Source organism: Panthera uncia, chromosome B4 (genome assembly GCF_023721935.1).
Source record: "Panthera uncia isolate 11264 chromosome B4, Puncia_PCG_1.0, whole genome shotgun sequence".
NCBI classification, from domain to species: domain Eukaryota; kingdom Metazoa; phylum Chordata; class Mammalia; order Carnivora; family Felidae; genus Panthera; species Panthera uncia.
In genome coordinates, this window is record NC_064809.1 from 87,945,110 (window position 1) to 87,968,803 (window position 23,694).

A 23,694-nucleotide genomic window follows, 5' to 3' on the forward strand; every position below is an offset into this window, starting at 1 on the left:
ACCCTCCATCTGGCACCCCATTATCTACCCTCCCTCTGCCACCAAAGTTACCTTGCACGCAGGCACGATGTTACCATATCTGTTACCATGCTCCCTATTTTCTGTAACACAGGTCAACTCTGCCATACAGAACTCATCATCGTCTCAAACTTTTTGGGACTAACAGTCCTACTCCAACCACACCAGTGATTCTCAATCCCGCGTACCTTCCTATGCATCATTCAACATACCCAGAACATCCATCCCAGCCCCACCTGCCTTGGTCATGCTCTGCCTACTGAACGTTTTGTGACCCAGTTTAGATGTTATCTTTCCTGTGATATCTTCTTCAGCATACAAGTAATTGTAAATTTACCTGACCAGTGGCAAAACCCTCTGGCTTTATGCTCTCATAGGAATTCTCTTAGGGCATGTAACGGGAGCCACCTGGCCCATATGAAGGCTGTATGCAAATTAGGTAGAGGCACAGAGGCAGCTCTGTGGCATGCTGTCAGATTTGACAGGTGAAATGTCGAAGAGCTGGATTTCAGCTTGGTCAGGCTGAACTCGCTGCTTTGGTCAGTTCCCCTTATGCGATGAAAAAGCCCATCCAACCACACATGTTGGCCCTGAGAGCTCACCACAATTATTATTGCCTTGTTGACGCCACGGTCTTCACCCCCAGCTGGTGAATTCCTAGAAGGCAGTTGGATCAATTAAAATTTGCATTCTCAGAACCTAGGACATAGTAAGCATTGATAAATTGTTCTTTGAATTGGTATTTTTTTGGATGCGAAGACATCCATAATGACTTCTCTCAAGTGTATAAACATGTACATAGGTATTCTTAGCCGCGTAGTCTCAGGTAAGTAATTTGACTTCCTCACACCCCAGTTTCCTCATTTATACACTGGGGACAATACTAGTGCCTACCTCTGGCTTTCTGTGAGGAGGACCTGATGACAGAGTATCTGCAAAGCTCCCAGCAAGTATATGCTATGCAAGTATTGGGTATCATCATCAACATACGATAAATAAAGGAGTATACTGAGATGAACCTCTTTAAATTTCACAACAAATAGGACAATTTTGGAGGAAGAATCTTTCTGTCTTGATTTTTAAAAATAGAGAAAGATATTGCAATTTGAATACAGATATTACCGTTAATGTTAAAATGATTGATGATGTTTTCTTAAGAGATAGAATCATAATAGTTTAGAATTTGGAAGGCATTTTATTTATTTTTATTTTTTTTAATGTTTATTTAGTTTTGCAAGAGAGACAGAGTGAAAGTGGAGTAGGGACAGAGAGAGAGGGAGACACAGGATCCAAAGCAGGCTCCAGGCTCTGAGCTGTCAGCACAGAGCCCGATGTGGGGCTCGAACCCACGAACCGTGAGATCATGACCTGAGCCGAAGTCAGACGCTTAACTGACTGAGCCACCCAGGTGCCCCATTTTAGAGTTAATCTAAACTGCTTTTCTTACAGATAAAATAATTGAGTTAAGTGACCTTTCCATGGGTTCTACTGTTTCTGCCTCTGGCCTTTCCCAAATGTCCAGCCTCATCTAAACACACACACACCCTGCCTCCCAGCTCTTGGCCCCAATATTTTCCCTTGCATACATCCGGCCCCTGTCCGAGGCACCATTACCTTTTCCCAGAACGCACTCTCCCAGATCCTTTGCCTCTACCTGTGACAGTCCTTCTCCCTACACCTGACTCCTGTCTCAGCTCATTAAACAGATTCAATTCCCAGTTCAATTACTCCCTCTTCTCTGGCGAAACTTGGCCCTCCTTCCTCAGCCAGAGTTACTTGTTACCTCCTCTGTGTTCCCATTCTGTGTTCATACCTCTATTTAGCACTTATCAGAGCAAGGGCTCTGGATCCCAACTGCCCAGGTTTGAATTCCAGCTCTGCCACTTGCTACCCATGTTTCTTTTGCTCCTCTCTGTCTTAGCTGCCTTATGTATCAATTCAGAATAATAATGGGATCTGCATCATGTATTAATTCATTCAACAAATAGTTTGTTGACTGCTTATTGCGTGTCAGGAGGTGTTTCAGGACCTGGAGTTGTTACATGGTGAACAGGACAAAGTCCTTGTTCTCATGAGCTTACATTGAATGGGAGGGTTGAACAATTAAAATAAAATATAATCAAGTATAATCATTATTCTTGGGGCCATAAAAATATATATAGCAGAGAAGTAGACTCAAGAGTGATGAGGGTGGTGGTTGATGTTTTACAGAGGGGAGTCAGGGAAAGCCTGTTAGAGGAGGTGACATTTGATTGGACGTGGGGGAAATGGGGGAGCAAACCACGTAGAAATCTAGTGGGAGTAAATTCTAAGCAGCGCAAATGTCATGTGCAAAGGCCCTGGGACAGGAAGGATGAGCTTGGGGGCAGGAAGGCTAACAGGGCTACTGCCAAGTTAATGAAGCAGACAGTGGAGGAAATGAGAGGCTCTTTATTCCTAGCACGAAGACTTTTGTATTTTTATCTCCTAAATGTTTCCCCAATCCATTTTTCCCTTCTTTTCATCTCCGATCTTATATTGTATTATTCCTGATTTCTCTCCTTGCAGTCTATTCCCCTCAAAGCTATCTTCCATCCCACTAACACAATATCTAAATATGTAACTCTGACCCTACAGTCCTCTGCTGTATTTCATGGAATAACTCAACATCATCTATAGAGTAAACACAAGATGCGTTAACTTGCGGGACAAAGTCCTCTAGGACCAACTCTCTACTTCCTACTTGCACATACACTCCAGCCACACCAACATACTGGTTCCCAGATAATGTCGTTCTGGTCTCTATACGTCGCCTCGTGCTGTTTCCTCTCCTAAAAACCATCCCCTCTTCCACATTTTTGCTTGGCTAGCTCAACTGTCAGGCTCAGCTCAGCGCTGGAGTTCCTTCTCCATGCTCTCATTATAACCTGAGAATGCCCTAGTCCTGATACAATACCGCTTCCCAGCAGTTATTTGGATGATCGATTGGTATATATCCACCTCTCCAGTTAGCTTCTAATTTTCTCAAGGGCAGAAAATTGGTTCTTAGTCACGTGTTGCCTCCCTGGGGCACGATCTGGGTTCTGGCCAAGAGCAGCTAAGCAAGAACTGTGTTCATCTCCTTTCTCATATTGCCAGCTAAGGAGTCAATCCTGCATCTGTCCCCTGTTTCAGGCCCACACAATACATAGCTGCTCTGTGACACTGTGGTCAGGTGAATGGGTTTCAAATGATGCCTGACAATTTTCAGGATTCTTTAATCACATTCATCTAGAAAAGTCAAAAAGAAGACAAAATCCATAAGTCTATCTGAGGGAAACAGAGAACAGAAATTGTCCTAGGATTTTAGAATTTTAACTGATAAGTTTGTTTGTTGTTTTGGAGAAACAGAGAGAGAGAGAGAGAGAGAGAGAGAGAGCGCGCATGCGCGCGTGAACAGGGGAGGGGCAGAGAGAATCTTAAGCAGGCTCCGCACTCAGTATGGGGCTCAGTCTCAGGACCATGAGATCGTGACCTGAGCCAAAATCAAGAGACAGATGCTTCACTGACTGAGCCACCCAGGTGCCTCTTAGCCAGTAAGTTTTAAAAGAACATCTAATACTTGAAGAAGCAGGCTTATTTTAAATAACTCAATGTCCAATGTCCACTTCTCATCATTTAAACAGAAGCAGTACCTGCCAAGTGTAATTTCTTTACCTTTATTGTACTTCTCTTGATACTTAAAAAGGTATGGGAGTTGGGCATAGGTGCTCAATCAATCCTTTCACAAATTAGCACACTCTTTTCCTTATTTAAGCTTCCTTTTACATTAAGTTCAAAGTTCCATTAGAAAACTAAATTGATTTTTTAAAACGTTCTACGCACTCACAAAGCGCGGTTTTTTAATAGCTCTATGCCCTACTGCCAAAAAAAAAAAAAAAAAAAAAACAAACAAGGAAAAAACAAACAAAACTAACCTGGAGCAGAGACTAACCATCACAAAGTTTTCCAAAAGTTTAGTAAGAAAGAAGAGCTAAATGATGATTTTGCAAAAGCCACTGTCCACCCAAGACATAAATCAAACACGTACTTGATATATCCCTGGGACAAACCTGCAAAATGTTGAGTCCATTCTTTTCATAGTAGAGAGAAGAGAGAAATATCCCTGAATTGTTTCTACCTTCTCTTCTCCCCCAGAACCATCTCCATTATTTGACCTTGACATCCCCTTCACTGGGGCATCATCCCCACAACCTCTCAGATGTGTACGAGGCCACTCATGATCACGTACCACTTGCCTTCCCCTTTAAGACCTCCGTGCACTTAACGCCCTTGAGCTCTCCGCTTGGAAGGTATTTTCCTACCATGCAGGTCTGATGGATGCTTTCTGCATCCTTCAGGAATTAATTCAGACACACCTGCTCAGTGAGCTCAGGGAAGAGCTCCCGCCTCTCTTCCTCCAGGCAGGGAAAAGAGTGGCCTTCTCGGTGCTCTCCAGCAATCCTAGACTTTCTAACCTTATTCGGATGAGTATGCTGAACGTTTCCCAGGCTATAAGCTCCCTGAGGGCAGGGACCATGTTTATTCCTCTCTGTGTGCTCTATGTTTGTTGTCTGTGTTTGGTGATCGACTGAGTGCTTGAGGCAGAGAAATGCTGCAGGGGAGAACACTCCCCATCCCCTAAACGTTCACAGCAGTGTAACCAAGTTACTCCCTGGTTGGCAAATGGGGCAAGTTGGCCAACTTTTTGCAGCAAAAGAACCCTAACCTGACAATGCCTCCTCCAGAGATCCAGCTACAGGATGAAGAACACTGTCACCAAACTCTTAATCCCCGAACTTTTCCTCTCACGACACGTCAGGGACATTTAAGTTAAATGAGTTTAATCCAACACAAAATGCTTTATTGAGTACCATTCCTTTCCGCTTCACCACAACAATTTAAAAGATTTTTATTTGTGCAAGCATTTTAAAGTCAGGAATAAATGCAGAGGATAGCAGCGAAGGGTTTGTTTACATGCCTTTATACCACCATGTAAGCAAGACGTAGCAGAGTTTACATTTGTGCCATGTAAATCGCTGTAGAACCAGATGGGGCTTACAAGGTACCTTGTAACTCATCTCCTCTAAGCAATAAAGCTTTTTTTTTTTTTTTTTTTCTGGCAAAAGTTTGAGAAACTTACTGCTGTTTTCTATCAGCAGATACAACAGATGGCTGGCACATGCCTGCTTTGCTAAATGAAATGGGCTCTCTGCAGAATTACTCTTTGATCCCTGGTGGCATGTCCACACCACCACAATGCAAAATGCCACAGCCTAGCAGAATCCAAACATGGAAAGTTTAAAGCTGGGTTTTTGATAGGAGTACCTTCTTCAAAAAACTCATGCCCACAGTCTGCAAACATATTCACATTCCCACTTTGAAACCAGGGACCAGGGGTCAAAAAACGAGGCATTTCCTCCATTTGATGACACAAAACCACTGAAAAGGTATGATGGCAAACCCCAGGAGTATGAAAGTATGCAGCCACTTGGGTTGCAACTACCAAAACAATCATACCTCCATTAGGAAAAAATGTGGACAGTACACATGAAGGGACTCAAATAATAATAATAAGTGTTACCATAACTTATGGAATTGGAAGGAGGTGGGTAAGGGTACTTGGTAGTTCCTCTGACGAGGGAGAGGTAGTGCTTGAATTAAAACTCACTCTCTATTGCTTTTCTTTCATTTTTGTCAAGAGGAGAAAAGAAGGAAAAAACCCATTTTCAGACAGGTCTCCTTTCCTCGAGCAGTCCAACGGGAAATTTGAGACTGCAAACTGCAGCCAGTTTAATGGGACCAGTGCGACGTTGTTATCAAACGCTGTAATGCGAAAACAAGTTATCCGGAGCTTTAGGGACATTTTCATGACATAATTGGATTATCTGGTTCATATTACAGAAACACATCAGTGGAATGATTCCACTTTAAAAAAAAAAATAGCAAAAATCTGAGTCAGTTTCTAGGCAAATGATCTCTTTTTGAGTTTTCTTTTCTTTTCTTTTTCCAACGGTACCTTCCTCATTTTAAAGCTGAATTTGGGTGCTACTGAGTGAAGTCATTCAAAGACACCACCACCCAGGCCAAGTTCTTAGCTTTCTTCATACTTGATTTTGTATTATTATTGTTATTACTTAGGGCAGTTGGAGTTAATTCAGGGCGTTTTTTAATTGATAGGGAAACGAGGAAGGATTATGAATACATTTATGTTCCTTACATAATGGGAAACCATCGTACTCGATACGCTACATTTTCAGCCTATGTAGTATTTTCTGTTTTGTAGGGTGATACATAAAACAAAGGAGCACATTTCTGCAGTTTAACCCAATGGTCAATGCGTTCACAACATACATGTGGCCACCCACTCCCCAGCACAGCAGACAAAATTCTCCCCTTTCTTTCCTGTATCCACCACGATGCTTTTAAGTTTTGGTTTTAAACATCTTGAAACTGACGGAAATGAAGCTGTCACTGACTTCTGGTGGTCACAAGGATTGTGACCGCTACACATAATAACAAGCTTACTTTAAGATCTGGACCTGTTGGTACAGATGGTTAGGGCTTGCTTGGTAATGCACGTGGTGGGTTGGAAGTTAATACTGGCTGGTTATCTTCACCCAGAGAATTTCTATTCCATACACACCAATTTCACCCCAACCCTTGCCAACCATCTCAGAAATCCAGGCATTTGGTCACAAGGAGGTTGGAAAACTAGTACAGATATGGCTCAGCATAAATCTATCACCGCTGCAAAAAAAAAAAAAAAAAAGCCAACATAAAAAGAGATGGCCTATTAACTGCATACTAGACTCGTAGTACCTTAGCATCTATGTGCAGGTGATAGAATATATTACAGTTGTTAAGTTCAAGTCTATATGATCTTTATAAATAAAGATCTATTTATAAGATCTATATAAACAAAAAATTATGGCCTTGAACCAACTTGGTTCATATGGAAATCAGCAGTGGTGTCCTAATACTGGAATTCAGATTTGTCCAACAAAACTTCTCATTAAGGTTTTATTTGAAAGCCATTAGTTTCAGAAAGAGTTATTTTCCAAATAAAATGTTTAATTAGTGCATCGTTTAGAAAACCAAAATGGTCACTCAGGGTCCCTACCTGTCCCAAATATGGAGAAAAATTAGAATAAGGAATGCCTCATTGAAAAATATCAACTATTAAAAGTTATATACAGCAATAAAGAGTGTTTTCCCTTGATTACTAAAAATCCTTTAAGCCTAAACCTCTTTAATAGAAATTCTTCTCTGATCTAAAGGCCTTGAGAAGGGCATGTGAGTAAATGAGTATTTTAAATGGGAGATAAAGTAGAGACAGGGTTTTCAATGGAAAATGAGGATTTCAGTGAGAGAAAGAGGTCAGGCCATCTGATTTCAGATAGGAAAGCCTTCGTAGGCAGACTTTTAGGGATCTTGAAAGAAACTGGTGAGAATCAGAGAGAAGCATTAGTGAATTCTTTGGGCTCCATAGCTATAGTCAGCCACAAAAACCACCTGTTTTATCATTTTGTTGAGTGATGTGTGGTGTAAAAATGATACTGTATTGGGGCGCCTGGGTGGCTCAGTTGGTTAAGCGTCTGACTTTGGCTCAGGTCATGATCTCATGGTTCATGAATTTGAGCCCCACATCGGGCTCTCTGCTGTCAGTGCAAAGCCTGCTTTGAATCCTCTGCCTCCCCCTCTCTCTGCCCCTCCCTCTCTTGTGCTCTCTCTCCTTCTCAAAAATAAATTTAAAAAAACATTTAAAAAATGATACTGGATAATAAATATAAGTAAACTAATGTAGAATGTCATACACGCATAAACTCTAAAGTATAACTTTTTGTACGTATTAAATGTAAAATAGTTTTTTGAAATTACAAATCAATACACATTCATTGTGGAAAAACAAAAATGTAAAATACGCGGATGTGACTAATGTTAATACCCAGGAGAATCAGAGGTTTATCAGATGTTAGTTCCTATGTCTGCCTACATATTTTATAATGGAATCAAACAGAATATACTGTTATACACTGCTGACTTAATCTGTCATGAATATCTTTCTTCTGTGGCATTGGTTAGATCTCTAGAATATTCTTATTAATGCTTCTTTGCATTCTCCTGCCACTCTCACTGGGCCTCTACATTCTACCCATGTTGACTTTTTTATTTAAAAAAAAAAAAATTTTTTTTTAACGTTTATTTATTTTTGAGACAGAGAGAGACAGAGCATGAATGGGGGAGGGTCACAGAGAGAGGGAGACACAGAATCTGAAACAGGCTCCAGGCTCTGAGCAGTCAGCACAGAGCCCGACGCGGGGCTCGAACTCACATACCGCGAGATCGTGACCTGAGCCGAAGTCGGGCGCTTAACCGACTGAGCCACCCAGGCGCCCCATCTACCCACGTTGACTTTTATAAATAGTGTAATGAGGAAAAGTCTTGCACCTACATTTTTATTAATATCCTTAAGACATCATTTCCTTAGGATGAATCTCTGGAAGGAAAATTTCCAGTCAAAGGATCCGTATCACGCTTTTTGCTCTCAGAATCAAATCGCTCTACCAAAAGGCTCAAGGGGCATCAGCCACATACAAGCGTGCCCAATTCTCCACATACTTAAAACACTCTTAAAAACCTGAGCAACTTGATGTGGGGAAACGAATCTCACTGTAATTTTTTTATTTGCATCTGTTTGAAGTAGAACATAAAAGTTATTTCAAATGATCGAAATCCCTAAATGCTTGATATTATTTGGATGAAATAACTAGATAATGGAGTGAGCTTTTCATTTTCCATGTCGATGTTTTGATGTGGTTTGGCTTTAGCCAGAGATGCCTTTCAAAAGACTTAATTGCTATTGAAGTGATTATTTTTCTCATCTTCAAAATGTCCATGCATTTCAAAAATGATGCTGCTGGAGTCACATAACGTTGTTGAGTAAAATAAGTAACATTTAAGTAATATTTTTAAATGTCCCGCTCTTTGGCATTGCGTAGATCACACGCTTCTCACCTAGCCTCCCGCTAAATAAGAGAGACTCCAGAGTACCTGGCCAGAGCAGAAAGCATAAAGAGCAAGGTAACTGAGGGGCTAACATTGTCCGGTGTAATGAGATATTTATTTTTGGGACAGAGAGAGAGACAGAGCATGAACGGGGGAGGGGCAGAGAGAGAGGGAGACACAGAATCGGAAACAGGCTCCAGGCTCCGAGCCATCAGCCCAGAGCCTGACACGGGGCTCGAACTCACGGACCGCGAGATCGTGACCTGGCTGAAGTCGGACGCTTAACCGACTGCGCCACCCAGGCGCCCCCAGTCTGGTGTAATGAGATAAGCCACATGGTTATTAACAACTAAACAGGAGAAAAAAAGATGCTAGAAGCCTTATTTCCATGCCAGTTCTGATGTCTTCTCTAATCCTTTACAAGAGATATTCTGGAGATTGATCTGTGATTCATTTTGTACTCGATAACATGCCAGTGTTTGCAAACCTGCACTAGCCATAAACCAACAGGGGAGATAGCATGGCATTTAAGCCTTTGCTTCAAATTCCATTCTTCAGAAGACAAACGCATATGAAAAATAAATAAATAAGAACCGTTGATACCTTCTGCTTCTCTTACAGTTATCAAATGCTTTCAGCTAGGAAGGGGTGTAAGTTAAGCGACCTTCCAATGGTTCTTACAAATTCATGAAAGTATAGGTTAAAAAAGTGTCCTTTTTAAAACTACTGAATTAAGGGGCGCTTAGGTGGCTCAGTCAGTTAAGCGTCCAACTTCAGCTCAGGTCAGGATCTGATCTCACAGTTTGAGAGTTTGGAGCCCCCATCAGGCTCTCTGCTCTCAGCACAGAGCCTAATTTGAATACTCTGTTCCCCTCCATCTCTGCCCCTCCCTTCCTCACTCTCTCTCTCTCTCTCTCTCTCTCAAAGATAAGTAAACATTAAAAAACAAACAAACAAACACTGAATTAATGTTGATCTCATCTGACAAATGGTCAAACACAGATACATTCAGGTGAAAAGAAAAAAGATGATAAAAGGTCATTCATTAAATTATTACTGATTTCACAATATTCCATAATTAACTGTCTATAAAGTATCTATGAAGAGGGAATTCTGTAGGAAGAAAAGGGATAGTCTCTTTTGGAGCAATAGGCACCTCAGTGAACTTATCTGCTAAATGGGGGTGTGAGAATAGATGACCTTCCTGTTATGAACCCTGATGGATCCAAAACATCTATTTTTTTTACAATGATGGAAGTGTCGATGGGTCTAGATTTGGTTTATTTTAGGGGGGAAAATGAGAGAACAGACCTGAGGGAAAAATGACAATTAAAATGATCACACCCCAAATATAACAGATAATTAGAGACACACAAAGTGGTTTCTCAGTTCAAGACAATTACTTTTAATTAAGTGTCTTCTGGATCACATTCGTCACAAAAATGGCCACTTAAGTAATTTGGAGTTAAAAAAGGACCTGAGAATGTGATTTTAATTATAATTACAATGACTCTCATAGTGGACATATTTTACCGACTAATGAATAAAAGAATTTATTACTTACTCTTTGTCCTCTACAGTAAATTCTCCAACTGCACAAAAGAAATTAAATCCCTCTAACATTTATTCTCCCTTTCTTTCCAAAATTAGAGCTCATTTATGTAATATTGGAACTGTACAAAAGGTAACATACAAAGGATGGTAATGTGCTAAGAGAATGTCTGCTTCTTCATAAAAATATATTGCAGTTTTCTTTTTCCATATGAACGTATTTAAAATGCTACTTAAAAAAATCAATAGCCTGCAATATTTTACAAACATTCTTATATGACACTTTTTGAGGCTATGAAGTTGAACCAGAAATGTATCGCATTTGCATTGTTCCAGTGAGTAACATTCAACAATTTTTTTTTCAAATGCACAATGTCAAAAATACTTAGAGTTTAAAATTTGCTATGAAGTATAAATAATGTCAAACATGATTAGTATATACTATGGGGAAAAGAGTCTCTTCTAGATATTAAGTTTAAATGTCACTGATCACAGGAAGAAGTGATGTTGGTATTTGTCTCTAGCAGCCTGAAGACACAGTCATACCAAAATAGCAAGCTTAGGCACAATGCTTCCCCTTTTCTTCTGGGAATCTTTAATGTATGGGACATGTTTCAATAAACACGAGTTAGCTCTTTATTGGCGTTGGGAATCACATGAGAAATCACTCTTAAAAGTGGTAAAAAGGTACCAGCCTACACGCAACACCGTATTATTTCTACCTGCCATCGGGCAGTAGAAATATTAAAGGGTAATTTTCTCCACCCCTTCTGGTATCAGAACTTACCTGCCCTGCAGCTTGCCAGGTAAAATTCATGGAATGGATATTGACAGGAATGGCTGGCATTCTCTGTTGTGCTTTTCTGAAATCGTGTGTAAAAGGGGCCATTTTCCCCTCTGAAACAATCAAGATATCTTCTTCAAATCCTGGTTTAAAAAAACAAAAACAAAAACAAAACTATCAAACTAGGTGGACTTAAAAGAATCCAAACCAGAAACTGCATGCAAAAAGAGCATTAAAGAATTGGTATGGGTCATGCCTACACACCACGCACCTGTCTTGGTACCAACTAATTTTCCTCTGCACGGGGTAAGAACGGTGCTAAGAGACACAAGCTTTCAAGAAAGGGAGTGGACACGGAGTTACCGGGTGTTAACAAACGCTGGGTCCCCCGCAAAACTTAACGGTTGTGGAAACCTACAACTGCGCGATCAGAACACTAGATCTGCTTAGGTTTCTTGAGAGAAGGGCATACGCCTTCAGGTGGAAAAATAGCTTATTAAACGGTGGAGGGGAACAACCTTCCTTGCAAATTAAAGTTTTTAAAAGATCCTTAAATGCATGCATCTCTCCTTGAACAGAAGCGCTGGAGAGAGTAAAGGCAGGGGAAGGGAGTGGGCGCGGGGGGCCTTACCTATGAGCACTCTTGCCTGGTGAGCATCGATCCACAGGTACAGGCTTTCCTCCCGCGGCTGCCCGACCTCCGCCCGCAGTACCAGCAGGCACGGGAGGATGCTCCAGAGCCGGAGCGCGGCGGCGGGGAAGGCGCTTCTCCCGGCCATGCTACCCCAGATCTCCCTCGCCGTGGCTCTCGCCGCTGCACCCACCCAACCTGCGTCCGTGAAGTCCTCCCTCAGCCGGAGCTGTGCCCGCTTAGACGGCCAGGCGTGCAGCCGCCTCCTTCCCGTGCGAATGAGTCCGCGAGAGCCGGAGGAGGAGGGAGGGGAGAGCCGGCGCCTGCTGGGAGGCGCAGGGGGCGCAGGAGGGAGACGCGACGGCGGAGACGCGAGACTGGCAAAGCGGGAGATGCCAGCACGCACGGCGAGGCCAAGAGCCCGAGGGTTAAATACAGGCCGAGAGGAAGAGCGGGAAGGGAGGGCGCGAGTGAGGTGCGAGCGAGGAGTGGCGAGGTCCAGCCGCTCGCCACTGGGGGGCGCTGGGCGGCGCGGGACCCTCGGGAAAGCCGCGTCCCTGCCGCGGGGCGCGGGTGCGAGCGCGCGCAAAGGGAACGCGTGGTGTAGGCGGTTGAGGAGAGGGCCGCTCAGACCGGCCCCCGGGACGTCACTCGCCTCTGCCTCTCGCCTGGCTGGCCTGGCAGGAAACAAAGGGGAAGAACGGACATCGCGCGGCTTGATTAAGCTCTGAGGATGGTGATGATGACGATGACGACGATGACAACGACGACCCCCCATCCCTATGCCAGTGCTAAAGGAAAGCACATACTCCTCCACTTCTTCCTTTCCGCCACTATCGTTCCTCTCTGAGCCGCTCTACGCTGATACTCTATGCTGATACAGTGTAAAACCCGATCCACCGTCCAGTGGTGTCCTTGATTGCAGGCGCTCGGCTTGGCTCCTGGCGCAGGGCTTTCATTCCGCACTTGATTCACATCAAGGAGGGCGCTTTCACAGTTGGGGAGACTCTTCTCCTTGCTCACCCGGGAAGAGTTCCCTGGACGCTGGATGACACGTGCACCTGACCCCGTGAGGATAGGACTTCACAAAACCATGAAAATCTTAATGTTTGCTGGGGGTTTCCCCAAACTTGGAGGCGCGCGCGGTGGTACTGAAATCACAGGCGCTTGGGAGGAAGACCAAGCTCTGGCCTTGCCAATGGGAAGACTGGTTGGCTGGCGGTGGGCTACAGCCTAACATACATACCCGACCTCCTCAGAAGGGATTTAACCTGCTCCCTGCCTAATCCCTCGGCTGCGCAAAGAAAACGGAAGCAAAAGATTTAAAAAAAAAAAAAAAAAAAAAAAGGCTTAGAAAGATTTCAGACTCAGAAAAGGGTTGTTTACGTCTCCTTGTTCTTAAGCACCCAGATGCTGCGACAAATGCCCAAGGATGAGTGTCTAGGGCTGGGTGTGGTGTTTCACTCAGTCCTTTGTAGAGTGGTGGACACCTCAAGAGGGGAAAACAAACAGAACGGACAGAACAGAAGCCAAACATGTGTACGCATTCAGTTAAAAAAATGTTAGGTCACGATAAGTTACTAAAAAGAACAGAATATGCATTTCCAATTATGAAATATTTTCAGCTTTACAACTGTTGATCTTTAAAAGTAATTAGACAAGATGTCTAATTATGACTGTTTTGAACTTGCAGTGCCTTAACTTTATAAGGACTTTAAAGTGCTTACTTAATCCTCACAACTCTTTTAAAAAGGCACTATTAATAGCCCCATTTTACTGATAGGGAAGCACTGTTCCAAAAAGTCCGGTAAGCTGCCTTTGGTTACCCAGATGGTAATGGACAGAGTCAGGGTTCAAACCCCAGGCACTCTTGATTTAAAAGCCCATTCTTTTAGCCACTATATCTAGTACTGATAAGTAAATTATAATTAAGTGCATACATCCCAAGGCTCACAGCCATTCTCCCTTTAGAATAAGACTATTTACCTCTTTTCAAACATTTTATTAGTTTTGATTTCAGTGCATATTCATCTATATATAATGTATTCACATACATTAGGCAGCCTTTGAAGCCCTTTAACATTTTAATGCCAATTGTTTCCCAATTAAAGATAATTTCAGCACACAATAGACATTTTCTTTGACTCCAAAAAGTGTGGTCTGAACTGAAACCTTTTCCTTTGCAGTGCTCAAACCTCTATGGCTCTTGGTGCAAGGACGCCCTCTACAGGTTGTTATAATCAAACACTAAGTAGGAAATACTCCTAAAATGTCCTTTTTGGTAGAGAAAAAGAGGGGCTAAATTCCCTCCTCATTCAACTTCCTCTGAGTGAGGCCTTTCCGCAGTGGTTGACTTAGGTGTTGATGATGATGGTAAAATTTATTTTGCTGTAAGACATTATTTTTCCTTCCAGAATGGTTGCTCTCTATTCACTTCTCCTTAGCAGTGGACACTTAAAAAAAAATTAGATTTTATTAGAGTTATAAAAACATGCTATTTTTAAAAAATCTTGGATTTGAATTCCTGGGATTTTAAAGGGAAGGAAGGAACGAACATATGGTATACACCAGTCAGCTATTTCCAAGAGTGTATCTTTTGGGGGGAGGGGCTGCCTAAGATGTGAATCAGGCTTGATTCTCCTTTCTGTTGTTTTTTTTTTAATGTTTCTTTTTAAATTTATTTTTGAAGGAGAGAGAGAGAGAGACAGAGCATGAGCAGGGGAGGAGTAGAGAGAGAGGGAGACACAGAATCCAAAGCAGGCTCCAGGCTCCGAGCTGTCAGCACAAAGGCCGGTGCGGGGCTCCAACCCACGAACCGTGAGATCATGACCTGAGCCTAAGCCGGGCGCTCAACCGACTGAGCCACCCAGGCGCCCCTCTCCTTTCTATTATTAAGGAGCAAAGTGGCTTTTTCATTTAGAATACAGTCATGTTTCAAATTTCTGTACGAAAAAAAAAGTAACGATATTTATTTGCATATTATAAAAATTTCAAAATAATGTGCTAGATGATATTACAAGTCAGCTTCACTTAGTTCGAGAATTCTACCATTTATTGGGGCACTTGGCTGGCTCACTGGGCTGAGCATGTGATTCTTGATCTCATGGTTGTAAGTTTGAGTCCCATGTTGTATGTAGAGATGACTTAAAAATCTTTAAGAAAATTCTACCATTTATTTTCCAGACTATTATTTTTCCTTTCCTTGTGCAATTCATTCTCATCAGCTACATTTGTAGGCAGATGCATTTATTTATTAACTTACTTATTCCACAGAGATTGATAAAATAGCAAATTTTGTGCAAGACACTGCTGAAAACTACAGGAAAAACAAAGACAGCAAAAAAAAAAAAAAGTCATGAAACTACATGAAAAATGAAACACGACCTCAGCTCTTGACGAATATTGGAGTTATTAAAATGAATACGACAAGCACCCAAGTAACCCTAATAGAAGGCAAAATATGGTGGCTGTTGACAGAAGGACTGGGAATTCAAAGAGGAAGTATATCTGGGATTTGAAAAAATTTTTAGTTCATTCATTCAAAAAACATTGGTGAAGGAAAGTGGGTGAGGGTTTGCCTAAATGAGTGATGGGGATTAAGGAGGGCACTTGTTATGGTGATGAAATCACTGAATTCTACTCCTGAAAGCAATATTACACTCTTTATTAGCTAACTGGAATTTAACTGGAAATTTGACAAGAAAAAAAAAAAAAGCATTGGTGAAGTGTCTGATGTATGGATAGAGAGGCAGGTAAAAACACAGCTCCTACTCTCCAAATCTTGGTCTAATTGGAGACAGAGTGAAGAATGAACCATGAAGACTTTCCCAGGCTTCTCATGGCTTCTGCAAGGCAAATTCAGAGATCTGGCAATATTCCCCCCCTTACAAGGGGATGTGTGTGAGTACTGGGGTAAGTACTGGCTGCCATTCAAACAGGGCTCTGCTTCTTATAGTTATGATACACTTCTACCGAGCCCGCTTCACTTGACTTCCTGGGCTTCTGTAGGCTTCTGAATTTGCTGCTCTTGGACTAGAGGAGAGGCAATGGGACAGGGAGGAGGAAGGTGCTCGAGGGGACAGAAACCAGCACTCATCCTGGAAGTGCGGTTTTGCGGGAACAGGGGCAGAACCTGCTATAGAGGAGGACCTTGTCAGTGCCCCGCCACCCACTCGCCAGGTAATCCTTTCCCTGCCCACTCTGCCACGTGGTCTCAAGCAGAGCTAGCTTGCTAACTCCAGGGGCTGGCCCTGAGACCAGGGCACAGCAGATGCACCCTGAGCTGTGGTGAAGGAGGGGAGCAGGCACCCTGGCAGCACGAAAAGGGAGCCACAACACAGTAAGTGAATAGAGCAAGTTGCCAAGCATTATTTTTACCGCAGTCCTGTTTTTGAAAAACTATGCTGGGGGGCGCCGGGGTCGCTTGGTCGGTTGAGTGTCCGACTTCGGCTCAGGTCATGATCTCACAGTCCGTGAGTTCGAGCCCCGCGTCGGGCTCTGTGCTGACAGCTCAGAGCCTGGAGCCTGTTTCAGATTCTGTGTCTCCCTCTCTCTGTGACCCTCCCCCATTCATGCTCTGTCTCTCTCTGTCTCAAAAATAAATAAAAACGTTTAAAAAAATTTTTAAAAACTATGCTGGGGCGCCTGGGTGGCTCAGTTGGTTGAGCGTCCCACTTTGGCTCAGATCACGATCTCAGGGCTCGTGAGTTCAAGCCCTGTGTAGGGCTCTGTGCTGACAGCTCAGAGCCTGGAGCCTGCGTTGAATTCTGTGTCTCCCTCGCTCTCTGTCCCCCCCCCCCCCCCCCCCCGTGCTCTGTCTCTTTCTGAGAAATAAATAAACATAGAAGAACAATGTTTATGTGTACATATGTTTATATTTGTACGTGTCTAAAACTATACGCAGAAAGTGTCTAAAAGGTTACATACCAAAATATTTCCAGGGGTGGTCTGTAGGGAGTAGAACTGGGTCTAGGGGTGATTTTCATTTCATGCACAAATATTTCCGGCTTTGAAAAAAAATGAGCAGATGCTCTTGTAATTAAAAATCATTTTTAAGAAGGGAAAAAGGTCTTTTCTTTCCTGCTTCAGTCAGTTTCTCCCCCAAGTAGGCAGCTGTCACCACCCTAGGCCAGCACGGTTCGCTGTGCTGCTTGCATACGTTATCACTTCAGATCTGTCCATCACGACACATGACAGCTCATTACTGAAGCACAGCCCAGCTTGGGTATGCCTCGTCATCCCATGCCACACTCCTGTTCTTCTTCCCTCACTTAATGGCATTGCCAAGCAACCTACTATAACTTGTCTTCCACAAACCATATCTGGTATTTTCTGTTCATCCATGCTGTTTCATCTCTATGACATTTAACAGCTATTTTTTTAAAAAAAATTTTAATGTTTATTTATTTTTGACACAGAGAGAGACAGAGCAAGAGCAGGGGAGGGGCAGAGAGAGAGGGAGACACAGAATCTGAAGCAGGCTCCAGGGTCCGAGCTGTCCGCACAGAGCCCGATGCAGGGCTCGAACTTACAGACCACGAGATCGTGACCTGAGCCGAAGTTGGACGCTCAACTGACTGAGCCACCCAGGTGCCCCTAACAGCTATAATTTTTTAACGATGGGAGAAAAACAGGAAAACGATTTTACTGTCGAGTATTAGAGGAATGAGAAACATATTGGAACACTGTCATAGGATGAAATATTACTGAATCCTTAAAATTGATGCAATTGATGTTCTGATATCTATGTTCAATCATGAAACTATCATCACAGTCAAGATAATGTACATTACCCATCACTCCCAGAGTTTAACAAATCATACACTTTAAATATATGCAGTTTATTATGTCAACTGAATTTCATTCAATCTGTTTCAAAACTTTCTAAAGAAATGAGAAATATTGGTGTTTCATCAGGATACAAAAGGCACTAACAGCGAAAGAAAAAATTGGTAAATTGGATGATATTAAAATTAATAACTTCCCTTATCAAAGGGAAGTTTTCACCCTTATTGAGGGTGAAAAGACAAGCCACTGAATGGGAGGAAGTACTTGGATGTACAGGATTCTCATCCAGAATATATAAAGAGTTTCTACAAATCCATAAGAAAAAGGACAGACAAGCCAGTAGAAAATGGGCAAAAGTCCTGAAAAGGTACTTCACAAAAGCACATACTCACATGGCCAATTAACACATGAAAAACTGCTCAACATCACTACTTATCAGAGAAATGAGAATTAAAACCACATAGGAAACCAATTCACACCCCTCAGAATGGTTCAAATAAAAATAGAAAAATTATATAAAGTTGGTGAGGGTGTGAAGCATACCCTGCCGTCAAAGTGTAAATTGGTACAATCATTTTGGAAAATGATATGGAAATAACTGCTGAAGCTCAACTCAGCAATTTCACTTCAACAGATAAGCCCAGCAGAAAAGAAAAAGTGTATATATTTATGCAAAGACTGTCAATAACAGCACTCTTCATTTTGGCCTCCAAATGGAAACAATTCAAGTATCTATTGTCAGTGGAATGAATTAATACATTATTATTGCTTGTACAGTGGAATACTACACAGCAATGAAAATATACAAGCAACAATTACACACAGCATGGATGAATCTCACAGAACATCATATTGAGCTAAATAATCCAAAAGGATACATCCTGGGTGATTCTGTTTACTGAAAGTTCAAAAATGAGAAAAATGGATGCATGCTATCAGAGGTCAAGATAGTGAAGGCATTACCTTTGGAGGGTGATAATGATTGAAAGGGGACATAAAAGGGGCTTTGAGATGTTGGCGATGTTTTGTTCTTGATCTGCGTGTTAGCCATATGAGAATGTTTATTTGATGAAATCTCATGAAGTTGAACACTTCTAACTGTGTGCCTTTTAATGTATGTTGTGTTTTAATAAAATATTAATGAAATATTACTGTATCATACAAAAACCAAAATAATAAAAGATCTGGTAGAACTCATAGATGAATGTGTTTATAAGCTTAGAACTGGGAAGATCTTTATAAACAAGATACTTGAAAGCTATGAAAGAGAAGATAAATAAATTGGACGTGAAAAAGTATTTGAAATAACTATGTAGAAATTAAAATAAAAATAGCCACACCGTAAACAAAACACTGAGAAAAATATCTGCAAACGTGACAGACAAAGGAACAACTTCTTTAATTTCCAAAATGCTTGTATTTACATTTTACAGGGAACATGTCATTTAGGAGAAAAATGGACAAGACTATAGAATTTAAAAATAGCCAAATATAAAGGATTGTCGAGGATATAGGAAAAGAGATGCTTTCATATCATTGATGAAAGTGCAAGCTGATTCATCTTTTTTGCAGAACAGTTTCTAATTTCACAATATCCCTCAAACATTCAAAATGCAAAATACCCTTTGACTCAGTAATTCCACGGTTGAGAATTTATTCCATGAACATGCATGAAAAAACCCACCCAATTACATTTACAAAGCTGTCCTTTGTATCGTGGCTTGTAACAGCAAAGACAAAGAAACAAAAAATTTGAGATCATCTATCGATTAATAGGAAATTAGTAAAACAAATTATCGTACGTGTGTGCAGTGGAATCTCGGGCACTTCTGGATGTGCCGATTATGAGAGTTCTCAGGATTCCTTGTGAAAGGAAGATGCAAAGCAGTGTATATAGTATGTGTTCCTTAACGCACATAAAAATCTACACAGAAGCGTTTAAACACAGACGTGCGTATACATACAAAAAAGGCAGCACAGCATGCTCACATAACCACACACTCACACAGTAACTTTACCATGCTTAGCAGGCTGGATGCTGGTTTCCTTTAGAGAAAGGAATTACGAATTAGGCAGAGTTTTGGGAAAGAGGCTTTTTCTATTCTATTTTTTTCTCTACCATTTGATAGTTTTTAGACCTATCTACCTTTTGAAATGTTAATAGAAATTACCAAGGTAATGTGATTATGAGCCATTTAAAATTTCTTCTTTTTGCTTTTCTGTTTTCAAATATTAAACTCCAAAAATTGTTTTTAAATGACATTTTCAAATACTTTTTAATAGCTGAAAATATGGTTTCAGGTGAAAGACACCCAAGAAAACCATGTTTCTGTGTAATGTGTTTTGTGTACTATGAACACACAGAACGTAATATTTAAAAATGCCCTGATGTGTTCATGAGAAATGCCATTTCAATTGCTTAAGTCCTGTGGAAACGTGCTGTAAACTGCAAAGCCCCAGGAGTCGCTGGTATTTCATGAGTTCTAGTCATAGTGATCTAAGTGAATAGCTAAGACTCAAGTCCTGGGTATAGAGCTGCTTTCTCACCTGTCGATCTGAGGCTACCCTCAGGACAGAGGAGTGGGAGAATCACTGAGCTCTGAAGTCTCCAGAGCGTTATGAACCTCTCTGTCTTGATGGAGGTCTGGTTTATATGTTAATCTGAGTTCCCGTCCTTCACTCATTCCCACACCCAGAAAGTTACCACAGACACAGACATCCTAGAACACAGATACCTGAAGCAGTGGAAAGTTCTATGGGTAACAGAAATACTATATAAAGGATTTTATTTCAGAATGAGCCTTAAAAAGTAGCAAAATAATTTTGACACATAGCTTTGATGAGGCTGTTTTGCCTAGAGCAGGAGCAATCACACTGTTCTCACCCACCCTTTTGACAGGGTTGTTTGAGGTTAGTAGGAATGTGACTGTTACCACCAAGTAACTCTCATTCCTTCCTTCACTGAGTCTTTTCCTGTCTGGTGAGCCTTGTGAGTGAGGTTAAGACATCTATTTGTATATCTTGGGGGAAAAAAATCTTGAAAGTGTGATGGTTTGTAAACATTCTAGAAAAAAATTTAGGTGATCATTTGGCAATCTTTTTAAAACAAAAACATCAAACATCATATGTATGATATACATATATCATATATATGTGCCAAAGATATATGTAAATATCTCCTCAACCAAATGATGACATATATATATATATATATATATATATATATATATATATATATTAAAGACATATATATATATATGGTTTCTATGTAACATGTAGATATGTATATATATGTGTATATACATATATATGTATATATCTATATCTACATATCTATATGTAGATATTTATAACTATATATTTATATGCTTAGTGATATGAGAAACAACACTGAAAGATAAATGATGTTCTGAGGGGAAAATATTGGGTTAAAATCCTTAATATAAGTCCATTCTTACCAAAATTTAGATGAGGGAGATGAATTTCTCAGTAGAAAAATTTGACATACAAATACAAATAAATGAAAAACTACGATCATTTAACATTTTAAAGGATATCCAACTTCACTAGTCATTACAGAGATACAAATAATAACAGTAAGATACTCTTTTACCTTTCACTAGAACAAAGATGTAAATAATTCATAGCATTCACGGTTGTTGAGAGTACAAATTGGTATAACCTTTCCAAAGACCAATATATTATCTTGTATCCACAGCTTAGATAAGCACAGTTTTTAAGAATTTTTGCTTCTGGGGCTCCTGGGTGTCTCAGTCAGTTAGGTGTCCAACTCTTGATCTCAGCTCAGATCATGATCTCATATGGTCGTGAGATCGAGCCTCAGGTCAAGTTCTGGGCTGAGCGTGGAGCCTGTTTGAGATTCTCTCTTTCCCTTTCTCTGCCCCTCCTCTGCTCATGCTCTCTCTCTCAAAATAATAAATAAATAAGCGTTAAAAAATGAAGAAACTTACCTCTGAGAATTTAGGAAATAATTAAAAATGCATAAAATATATATAAGTAAGAATGTTCTTGACAAACTTTACAATATTCAAGAATTAGAAACATTGCTCATCAAAACTGAACAAGTGAGCACACAATGCATGCCATGCTGTAAGTTAAAATGGTGTTAACTTTATTTGATTAGCTACTTCAACTCAGATTAGTTTAAGGACTACTTTTGGTTTTAAAGTGCCTGAAATATAATAGGTACGTTATCAGTGTCTGTTAAATATACATTGAAAGATTTAACGCAATATTTGGATCCAAATGGTTATGTTTGGTTTCTTCTTATAAGTTACTAGCTTCTTCTAAGTTACTACAGGCAGCCCACAAAAATATGTTCTTAACTCAGCCTGTTCTAATGGCATGAATACCTTGCATACATATCACTAATTTATATGGAGTCATATAACTTATTCCCAAGAGGAAATTTTGCTTTGCCCGTTGGCTATTGCAATAAAAACTTTACCGTCAATGGACGATGGGGACATAAATCTGGTTTCATCATCCATGAAAGCCTTTGCAGCATTGACTAGGATTCAGAGAGCATCGTGATTCTAAAAACCCTTCCCATATAAAAAAATTATAATTTAAAAACTTTAAGTTTTTAAATATATCATAAGATATATTGTGAGATTTGTCTCACTGGTAACCAATAACCACAATAGGAGTTGAATTTTTTCTATCTGTACTCATTATTAAAATTCTCAAACTTCCTGAGGTATCTTTCCCTGGACTACCTGAACATGATATAGTTTCTTTCCGCTCGTAACAATGATCAAAATCAAACGATGCCAGATGGTGTGACTGGCTTCCTTTAGGTAAAATACCAAATAGCATTTGTAGTAACCTTGAAAAATGTTCACTTAGGAATTTTTGAAAGGACACATTTAAAATTTCAAGGGAGATCAGATCATTGTGAATTTAAGACCCATTGAGGGATAAAACCTTGGCAGAGTTAACACAAAATTGGAAGTTAATTTTGTATAGACAAATCTTTTGTTACTTCCAAGTTGATCAGGACCTCAGAGACCTTTTCAGGCTAAACACACTCAGAACCAGGATCATCCAAAATGGTAATTTACTAATCTCCAATATGTGGAATATATTTCTGGAGACCAGAATGCAAAAGTTAGCACTCCAAGACATCGCTTTCCTAGCATGAAGCTACCTGCAGAATTCTATTGGTAATCAAAAGATTGATGAATGTTGATTCCAGATGAGAGTATTGGATGGTACTTCATCTTGGCCAGTTAATCTCAACTGCTACCCATTAGGAGGCATTTTAGAAATCTGTGGGGGTATTTCTGGTTGTTACAATGTCTGATGGGTGCTTTGGACTCCTACTGGATACAAACCAGGAATGGTACTTCCTGCTATGCATGAGACAGGGCCACATATGAATGTGCCACAGTCTACAAGCATCTTTTGATTACCCCGTTGGAGATTCATGCAGATGAAAACTTGTTTACACTTATTTGACCCTGGGAACCTAGTTCCATTTTATGTGTAAACGCACAGTTTTAAAAACACCCCGAATTTTCCCGAAATGCAACTGCTGGGAATAGTAAGATTCTGTGGAAAGCAAGATTGTGCTTGGTTTTATTTGGATCTCTATCAAGAATTATTCACATTTTGGAAAAATCACATCACCCCTCTCCTTTTTTCATTCTCTTGTACTTTTTATATATAATAGCTTCTGATCTTTTTACTTCCCATAAAACCAAACTTTTTCATTAAAGTAGGTGCGAGTATCCAGTTACTTCACTAGGTTGGGAACAGTTGCGCTCAACCATTCCCATTTTAAATACATATTATTTTAGAATTGATTTTTTGCTTTGTTCATATATGTTAGAGCATTATATTTATTATTTGGGATTATATGTGTCAGAGTAGATAATATTATCCTGTGTTCTAT

General features: G+C 40.6%; 1 protein-coding gene across 1 annotated transcript in view; it reads right to left on the reverse strand.

The window, feature by feature from the left end:
• The window catches only part of WIF1 (WNT inhibitory factor 1), a 68,155-nt gene extending 55,762 nt beyond the window's left edge, over positions 1 to 12,393 (reverse strand). The window contains exons 1-2 of the mRNA XM_049625912.1: positions 11,991 to 12,393; positions 11,363 to 11,502 (exon numbers count right to left, since the gene is read on the reverse strand). Of these exons, the coding sequence (XP_049481869.1) occupies positions 11,363 to 11,502; positions 11,991 to 12,138 (288 nt within the window). The 5' untranslated portion in view covers positions 12,139 to 12,393. The remainder of the gene's footprint in view (positions 1 to 11,362; positions 11,503 to 11,990) is intronic.
• Between the last annotated feature and the right edge of the window lie 11,301 nt (positions 12,394 to 23,694).